This window comes from Octopus sinensis, linkage group LG9, assembly GCF_006345805.1.
Source record: "Octopus sinensis linkage group LG9, ASM634580v1, whole genome shotgun sequence".
NCBI classification, from domain to species: Eukaryota; Metazoa; Mollusca; class Cephalopoda; order Octopoda; family Octopodidae; genus Octopus; species Octopus sinensis.
In genome coordinates, this window is record NC_043005.1 from 5620062 (window position 1) to 5629981 (window position 9920).

Consider the following 9920-nt stretch of genomic DNA (forward strand, 5'->3'; position numbering starts at 1 on the left):
GTTATGCCTACTTTTGTATTACTTTCAGTACAATCATTATATTAAACAAACTCTTCAATCCATCTAAGGCTGCATCTATTCCTGACTCAGATTATTTAATTTTAAAGTGTTCATATTTAAATCAAGAACCATATTCTCTACATTCTATGAAAGTACCTTTTATTGAGTTATGTTCCAAACAACTCTAACAACTTATTTTATTAAACAGTTTTTTTCAATAGTAATTTAAAGATTTTGGCAATGTATTTTGTTATTATGATAATGAAATTTTTTTTACATGTTACATGAAGTCTGGTTGGAATGTTTCTTACCTTTTTTCCAAAAGCCCCATTTATCTGAAGATGCCGTAGGTAAGAAGGGAAGAATTTGTTTTTTGGCAGTTTGTGCCACTGAAAACAGATAATGGTATTTTAACCATTATATAAACAAATATAGAGAGACTATCATAGATATGCAAATACATTCATACATAACAGAATGAAATTCATAACTAATATTGGTTATTCTGCAAAATGCTTCAGGTTACTTTACTACAAGTATAACTGGTGGTTTTCTTTATGTAATCAAAGGTGCCCTACTTTTTCCTGAAGTTAGTTATTTCCTACTCTTCTCCAACTCTGCCAACTCATGAATCATTGGTCATCCCCACCCCTTATCCACCATTCCTTACATTCACCTTTCAACCCAACCCAATCTTTACAAATATCCCCTTCCTCCTTCATCCATTTCCCCATTTTTCACTCCCCATGCACTCTTGCAACTTCTACTCACCAACAGTTCTGGTTCCTCTGTCTCCTCTTGCTTCTACTTACTTTATACCTTCAGTGTCCACCCAAGCATCACATTACTGTTATTTTTATCTCTTCCCAGTTCTCTCACAAATCACCCCCACCTTCTCTTCTAAAATATAAATAAAGAAACTTGCTCAACTCTAGCTCATTTTTTCATGCTTTAACCTCTCATCTCCAGGCCAGGCATAACTCCATCCCGTTGGAGTTCATAGTCTTCAAGCTGCATGGCAACCTCTTTAGTGCTGGTGCCATGAAAAAAAAAGCACCTAGCACATGCTGTAAGGTAGTTGGTATTAGGAAGGGCATCCAACTGTAGAAATCATGCTATAAGCAGACACCACAGCATGATGCAGTTCTTGGACCCAACAAATTTTGTCAAATCATTCAACCAATGCCTGCATGAAACATTGATGTTAAGAGATGATGATGATGAAGATAATGATGCTGGACTAATCCTCAATATGTCACTGCAGTCTTGTCTGTGCTTTTTTCTATTTTTCTTTTACCTGTTTGCACATGGTAATTGTGAGTTGTTGTGGAGTCAGGTGATTATTCCAAGCAATCATTACCTAAACAGAATATGAGTAATTTAACAAATAGAAAAGCCAATATTTATTATAATGTATATCTAGGGTTGATTACTTTATTAAATATGCAAATGGTAACCTTGAAAAGCTGATGCGGCAATCCACTATATCAGAAAGATTAATTACTGAACTTCAACATTAAATTGTATGAACTTATTGTTAGTAATTCAAGATTTCACTCAGTCACAATCATTCAGATTGATTTCCTGTTTGAAGACACCATCTTCTCTCCTTCCCGCTGGTCTTGATAGACACTCCCAACCACCTGGCTAAATGATAAAAATAGCAGCACAAATAAATATAACAAGAAGAACATTTGGTATAACTTACTAGTGCTAGTCCTTGTTCCTTTGCCATCTTAAACAGTTGTTCAACTTCCAGATGTTCACTGGCTGAAATTCAAAGTTTTAGAGTAATAGTGCTAAAGCTCAAGTATAAACAAAAACAAACATGCACATGCATACATACAAGTGTGTGTGTCTGTGTGTTTGTATGTATATGGGTACCAGTGTCCTGGTTTCTAAACTGAATAGATCATGTGCTCACAGCCCAAAAATTCTTGGAGACACAAGGTACATTATAAAAACTTGCATAGACCTATATATATATATGTATATGTATATGTATATTCTGTTGTGTATGGGGAGAGTCATTTTCTTTTCATGCCTTATAATTTAACACACTCACCAGTAAAATTTCCACTTATTTCTTATTTTTATTTTCCTAAAATTTTTGTTGCATCTTGCAACCTTTTCAATAGTCTTGACTCTGTCCGTTATTTACACTGCGTTCCCTTATTTTTGTTTGTGCGCATGTGTATGGGTCAGTGTGTGTGTGTGTGCATGCCTATGCATGCATGCATGTACGTATGTGTATGTATGTATGTATACATGCATACATGCATACATACATACATAAATACATACATACATACATGCATACATACATACATACATATATATATATATATACAGAGAGAGAGGGAGTGATAAAGAAAGTGAGAGAGAGAAATAAATTGATAGATAGATAGATAGATAGATAGATAGATAGATATAGAATGCATAAGTACTGATACAACTGTGGTTAAAGAAGTTCTCTTGAGATCTCCTCACAATCAAATGATGATGATTATTATTTCATAACTATACTTCACCTTTGTTTCTCTCGCTCTCTAACCATATTTTTAGAATCTGTGACTAAGATATCCATAATAAACCATTCGTTGTATATAAATTTGACAAGTATCAATACAGGTCATTTAACTTAGTCTGCAGTTTGAATGTTCAAGGTGTTTCATAATCCAACTGCTGTTTGGTTTTCTGATAAAACGCCTCAAATTTATTGATAATTTATTTTTTTAGATAACAATTGTTATGATCTTTTTTTAAATCTAGGACAGCTGAAAGAAACATGCATAGTCTTGAACAATCAATCAGTTGACTTGTTATGGGTTCAACACAAACATTATGGGTTCAAGTATTGTTGCTTCAAACAAAGCACTTGATTCCATCGCTCATGACTGATTGATAAAGATTTAATTGCCAGTGGGTTTAAACAAACTGATCACAAGCATGCTTCAGTTGCTACAACAATAGCTTTTCACTATTTTGAATTAGTTGTATACCATCTCCCAAACAGGTCCATGCATTCGTTTTGACCTGAGAAAGATAGTTAGTAGTACAGGAGATTAAATGACACCATGCAATCCCTCATTATGCAGGCTTTGTGATGAGAAACAGAGAGGAGTAGTGAACAGCAGAGGTAGCAACAAGATATGAAAGAGATCAAATAAACACAAGAAATACTAGATGAAGGCAGAGTGGGTTCAAAATGAGTGAAAGATACAGATATATGTTGATGTGTATTTGTGTGTATATATATATATAGATCGCTACCCACTACACATTCTTTATTTTCTCTCCTTGTTTCTTTCTGTGTTCCATTCTGAGGAAGAGCATAGGCTCGAAGCGTTAAAGACTTTTTCAAAATTCCTGAGCGTTATACTAATACATCTGTTTGTTGTCTACACCACCTGTCTTCGTCTTTTGTTTTGTGAATTCTCCATAGATATATATATAATATAAATAATATAGAAATATATGCTTATATATATATATATATATATATATATATATATATATATATATCGTGATCACCGTGACCGACCAGGCTATCAGATGTTGCTACACATCGCTGGTCACAATGCACTTCGCATTGTTTTAGCTTTGAAATGACGCCACCCCACTGGCTAAGTGAGCAGGCCTTATATATATATATATATATATATATATATATACATACATATATATATATACAGAGGGGGAGAGAGATGTGTGTATATGTATCTTTTATTTTTTACTTGCTTCAGTTATTGTGGCCATGCTGGAGCACCACCTTGAAAAGTTTTAGTCAAACAAATTCACTCTAGTACTTAGGTTTATTTAAGTCTGATACTTATTCTGTTGTTCTTTTTTGCTGAACTGGTAAGTTACAGGGACATAAACAAACTAAGTAGTGGTGATGGGCCTGACAAACACACACACACACATGCACGCACGCACGCACACACACACACACACGCACGCACATATGCACGCACACACACACACACACACATACACACACACACACACAACAGGCTTTCATATGGTTTCCATCTACCAAACTTACTCATATGGTATGAGGTGGTATCTAAAAGTTCCTGTACTAGTTACGTTTACGCAAAAATAACTTATTTACCCAAGTTTTAACATCATCTCCTTCGAAATAGCCACCTTGTGCAGCAATACACCAGTCCCGTCATTCCTGCCACTTTTTCCTGTGAGTTGAGGGCCTTCTGTGATTTGCTCTGGATATCATCAATGGTATTAAAACAACAATCTTTGAGCTGACGTTTCATCTTGGGGAAGCAACAGAAGCCTGCAGGTGCTAAATCTGGCAAATAGGGTGGATGCAGAAGTGATACCATGTTGTTTTTGGTGAGAAACTTGCAACTGACAAGAGGTCAGTGATGCCACATGTTCAATTCAGATATTAGGATTGCTCCCACAAACCCATATGACAGACGAACAACATCAGCAATGTTGTGGATGTTCCTCTGACTATCCTCAAGCTGATGAATTTTCTCTAAATTTCTACGGGTGATGCTTGTGGCAGGTCTTTCAGATCACTCATTGACTTCCAAGAATGTTCTTCAGCTTTTGATGCACCTGTACCACTTGAGATGTAGTGTACAACCCATTGCTTTGTCACCATAAGCTTGCTGAAGCATGTGCACTGTCTCTGCAGCAGATTTCTCAAGTTTAATGCAAAATTTCATGTTAGCTCTTTGTTCCCACTTCCTGTCCGTGACAAAAATAGCAGACTACAGCACACACATAATCACAGAAACATGGATTTCACAACTTGCAAAGTAAATACACAAATGTTACTTGGCACACGGCCTCATGGAGGTCACTGCTAGCTCTCAAAGCACATGCAACCATCTGCTGCCATCTTTTGGCATGCTACAGAACTAGTTCAGAAACTTCTTGATACCACCTCATATTGGTTGACCTAGGACTATAGTAGAAGACACAAACATACATGCACACATACATACATACATACATACATACATACATACATACATACATACACACACACACATACATACATACATACATACATACATACATACATACATACACACACACATACATACATACATACATACATACATACATACATACATACATATATATATTTTTGTGTCTCCTTGCCTTGACATTACCTAATAGTTGTAAACTAGCAACCTCTGCCACAGAAGTGATCTCATTTATTTCCAATCCTGTGTGAAAATATGTCAACTCATACAAAAATATTACCTTACTTGGAAACAGGTGATGGCTGGCAACATGAAAGGTATCTGGTTATAAAAAATTTCTACCTCAAAGAATTCCATCTGGCCAATGCAAGCATGAAAAAGTGGACATTAAAAACGATGATGATGATGATGACCTATATTACAGAAAAGTATTTCTAAAGCTAATACAATACCTTCTCTATATCTCTGAGAGTAGATCCAAGTACATTTCACAAAGATATAAAATACTATTTCCCAGGTATCAAGAGGCTAATTCTTTTTTTAACTCAGTATTGGCCTCTTGACACCAAAACAGACTCTGTGGTATTTATATATATTTAGTTAGTTTTGTTTAACTTAGTAAAATCTATTTTCAGTGAGTGATTTCCTCTCAGGATTAATGACTAACTCTTCTGCCTTGTGATTAAGTTATTAAGTATGCTGCAGAGACGCCGGTGACACACACTTTTGATACCATGCCTAGCTTTATGTTACAAACTTCCTGTTTCAAAGCGATCTAAAAACTTCCATCAAAATTTTATTTAATTTTTGCCCTAAATGCCATTTCAATAATGACAAAATTAATTCACTAAATTCTTGAATGAATCATCACTGAATAATTTTGTCTGAGATACACTTTACTAGGAAAGATGTGATAGTCATAGTTGGAACACCTTTGTTCATCAATATTCTCAGTCATGGCTAAACGACATACCTGTGACCAGTTTTCCATCCAGCATCCATACATTAGGTAGACTGTCAATCAAGTGAATACGATCTGAAAAACGGAGAGAAATTCCACACTTAGTTGTAAATGATAAACAATTGTTTTTAAACTCACATTTCACAGTCATCATTGCCATAAAGATGGTGAATTAGTAGAGTGGTTAGAGCACTGAATAAAATGCCTCATGACATTTGTTCAGACTCAAATTTTGCTCAAGTCCACTTTGCTTTTTATTCTTTCAGGGTCCCTAAAAATGTACTAATCCATGGTTGTAGATTGATAGAACTGTAATGTCGGACCAAATGCTTTGTGGTACTTGTTCCAGCGCTTTGCGTTCTAAGTTCAAATCCCACCATAACCTATTTAGGTGACAAGCAATTTGTTGCCCAGTTTAACACCGACACCTGGTACCTTTAGCTGAATTCAATATTTTGCAAGCATTTAGGTCAGGTCCCCAATTCAAAGAAATCTTCCTTCTTCCCTCCTACCTGTTTCAAAGGGTCATGGACACCCATCCCCAAAAAGAAATTTGGGTTTTGTGTCTATACTAAAAATCATTATTGTTGTTATTTAATTTCAGGTCTAATACTGATTAATTCTTATGATACCAACCCACCTGAGACCATCACTGGTTTTATGATACAAACTGCCTGTTTTAAAATGAGCTAAATTTAACATCAAAATTTTATATTTATTTGTGCTCCAAATACCAGCATAATAATAATTTCTAATATAAGCACGAGCCCTGAGGCCTTCAGGAGGGGGCTAATTGATTATGTTGACTCCAGTACCTGACTGGTATTTTATTTTGTCAACCCCAAAAACATGAAAGGTAAAGTTTACCTCAGATACTCAGAACTTAAAGTTTTGGAATAACTATCACAAGGTACTATTTCTGATGCTCTAATGGATCTGCCAGATTACCGTCTTATGCACCAACTTAATAACATCAGAGTTATTTTAGTAAATTCTTCATTATTTCCAAAATCAATTAAAACAAAGGCAGTAGACTTCAACAGAAATATCGAAACAAAAGCGTTAAGCAAACTCATGATCAAAAGTATTCCCACTGTGACCATCTCTTCTTTTTTGCCCCTTTTTTTCAGGTGTAATATATCTAAAATGACATTTTCTAATGTATCTTTTTTTTTTAAGACATTAAGATATGATATGAGAGAGATTTGACTGCTATTTCTCACAAGTCAAATGAGTAACTACATAAAGACTGCAATCATTGGTTCCTTATTATTGTTTTGTCATTGGTGGTGGTGGTGGTAGCAGTGGCAGTAATAACAAAAGTAAAGAAGAATATACATATATACTTACAGAGTTTTTCTTTCTCTAAGTTTGGATTACCAAAAAGCATCAGGTCCAGTATTTGAATGTGTCTAATTTTTAATAATTCTGACCAAGAAACTTGATTGTGAGACAAGTTGAGGCAACCCAGAGCAATGAAGGGTGTTAAACCATCTAGACATGTAATCTGAAAAGAAAACATTTTGTGATCCTGAGCAGTGTCTTGTTGGCCAGAAGCACAGAAATAAATTAGTTATGCATTTAGACCAGTGTTTCTTAACATTTTTGATACTATCTCACCTGACACTGTTCCTAGTTCTACAATACTAACTTTCTATTTTAAGGTGATCTAGATTTTAAATCTTCCATCAAAATTTCATGGTAATTTATGCTCAAAACACCATTTTCCTAATGGCAAAGTTGTTTTGTTAAATTCTTTATTTTCAAAATTAATTGAAACAAAGGAAGAATGTCTCAATAGGAATATGGTAATAAAAGGATGAAACTTTTTTAAGTCTTCCATCCACTCTTTATACTGTGAATAACCATGCAGGTCCTCCACAGTAAGAAACATGTTCTGTTCTGGCCCTATCTTCCATTAACCACCTTACCTACAAGGATAAAGCCACCTCTTTCTCTCTACTATTGTTCCACTCATAGTTCCACTCAGTCAAAGGGGATTTCAGTCTTGCAAACTGCATGGTAACCTCGCTAGTGCTGGTGTTAAAAAAAATCATCTCAGTATCCTCTGAAAGTGGTTAGCATTAGGAAGGGCATCCAATCATAGAAAAAATGGCAAAACAGACATGAGTGCATAATGCAATCCTTGGATCTGTCAGATCTACTGAAACTGTCCAGCCCATGCCAGCATAGGAGATAGACATTAAAAGAAGGTGATGATAATGATGCCCTCTTTTCTTTTATTGACACTTTTTCTATGCCCCCTTGTTATACTTCAATGCCCTCTATCCACTCGCCCATTTGTAATGACCATACACGTAATATTATCACACCAAAATAATTTAGTTCTGGTCACTAGTTTGACACAAGTAACCATTTACTATAAACTTAGTTCATTTATTTCCATTTCAACATCCATTATTCGTTGATGTTGTTATTGTTATTGGTGATGTGGTTGTGGCTGATAAGCAGTTGATCATATTATTACATTTAGAATTTTTGTCTTGCCTAATTTTTAAATAGGAGACTAGAAAAAGGAACTGTATAGGTGTATCTGTCATCTTCCCACTTCCTTCCTTTGTCCCTGATAGTCATATAAGATTTTCCAACAATATCTGGCTGGAGGGAACAGTATCACCCACTTTGAGAAGCTCTGATTCAGAGTAAATACCACAACTTTTCATCAATTTTGAAAGGAAGAGTATATTGAATCCTTCTACATCCAAATTCTACTGCATATGAAAAAAGACAACAAATCTGTTCAATCAAGGCTATATACCAAACTGAGAAAATAATCTTTAGACTACTATATAAACCAGGAACAACCAATATTTGTAAGATGTGCTAGAGATGGTTAAACCTCTCCCCAAACCCATATAAATCAGGAACAATTGATATTTGCTTGATGTGCTTAAGATAACCAAACATGAATACCTTGTTAAAACTCAGATCCACTTTCCAAAGATTTTGATAGAAAGCAATGTTGCTAATATCTTCAATGTGATTCTGACTCAAGTCGAGGACCTCAAGCTGTTGGTAGTTTTCCAAGCTTTTCATGAATGCTTACAGAAACAAAAGAAAAAGAAAAGGAAATATTAATTAATCAAGCACATTTACACATATATATATATATACATATAGGCACAGGCGAGGCTGTGCAGTAAGTAGCTTGCTTACCAACCACATGGTTCTGGGTTCAGTCCTACTGCATGGCACCTTGGGCAAGTGTCTTCTAATATAGCCTCAGGCCAACCAAAGCCTTGTGAGGGAATTTGGTGGATGGAAACTGAAAGTAGCCCATTGTATGTATGTATATGTGTGTGTGTGTGTTGTGTGTGTGTGTGTGTGTGTGTGTGTGTGTGCGTGCATGTGTTTGTGTGTCTGTGTTTGTTCCCTCAGCGATACTGGTGTGTTTACATCCCCATAACTTAGAGGTTTGGCAAAAGAGACCGATAGAATAAGTTCTGGGGTCGATTTGTTTGACTAAAGGCTGTGCTCCAGCATGGCCACAGTCAAATGACTGAAACAAATAAAAGAATAAAAAAATATTAAGAAAATTTTTATACATGTATGTATGTGTGTATCTATGTATGTATCTATGTATGTATGTATGTATGTATGTATGTATGTATCTATCTATCTATCTATCTATCTATCTATATATATGGGGTTTCCAGAAATATCTGTCCCAAAAACTATATAGAAACCTCCTTGAAGACACATCAAAGAACGAGGAAGCCAAAACTTTCGACACAAGTAAGTAACTCTCTGTACTTTCATTTGTGTGTTTTAAAGCACACACCCCAATAGAATCATGGTCAAGATTGGTTGTGTGAATGCGCGTGGCTTGGGGTCTCCTTGGAAACAAGGATACCTCCTAAATGACATCAAGTCACATGATTTGGGAATCATAGCCATAAGTGAGACCAGACTCCACGAGCCACGGGCCCTAAAGTCCATGTTTGGCGGACAGTTTAACATTTATTTCGCTCCCT

The 9920-nt window shown here is 35.5% G+C and overlaps 1 protein-coding gene across 1 annotated transcript in view; it reads right to left on the reverse strand.

The window, feature by feature from the left end:
- The window catches only part of LOC115215773, a 124191-nt gene extending 115209 nt beyond the window's left edge, over nucleotides 1-8982 (reverse strand). The window contains exons 1-5 of the mRNA XM_036505701.1: nucleotides 8860-8982; nucleotides 7276-7432; nucleotides 5938-6000; nucleotides 1709-1770; nucleotides 312-389 (exon numbers count right to left, since the gene is read on the reverse strand). Of these exons, the coding sequence (XP_036361594.1) occupies nucleotides 312-389; nucleotides 1709-1770; nucleotides 5938-6000; nucleotides 7276-7432; nucleotides 8860-8982 (483 nt within the window). The remainder of the gene's footprint in view (nucleotides 1-311; nucleotides 390-1708; nucleotides 1771-5937; nucleotides 6001-7275; nucleotides 7433-8859) is intronic.
- Nucleotides 8983-9920: the final 938 nt, after the last annotated feature.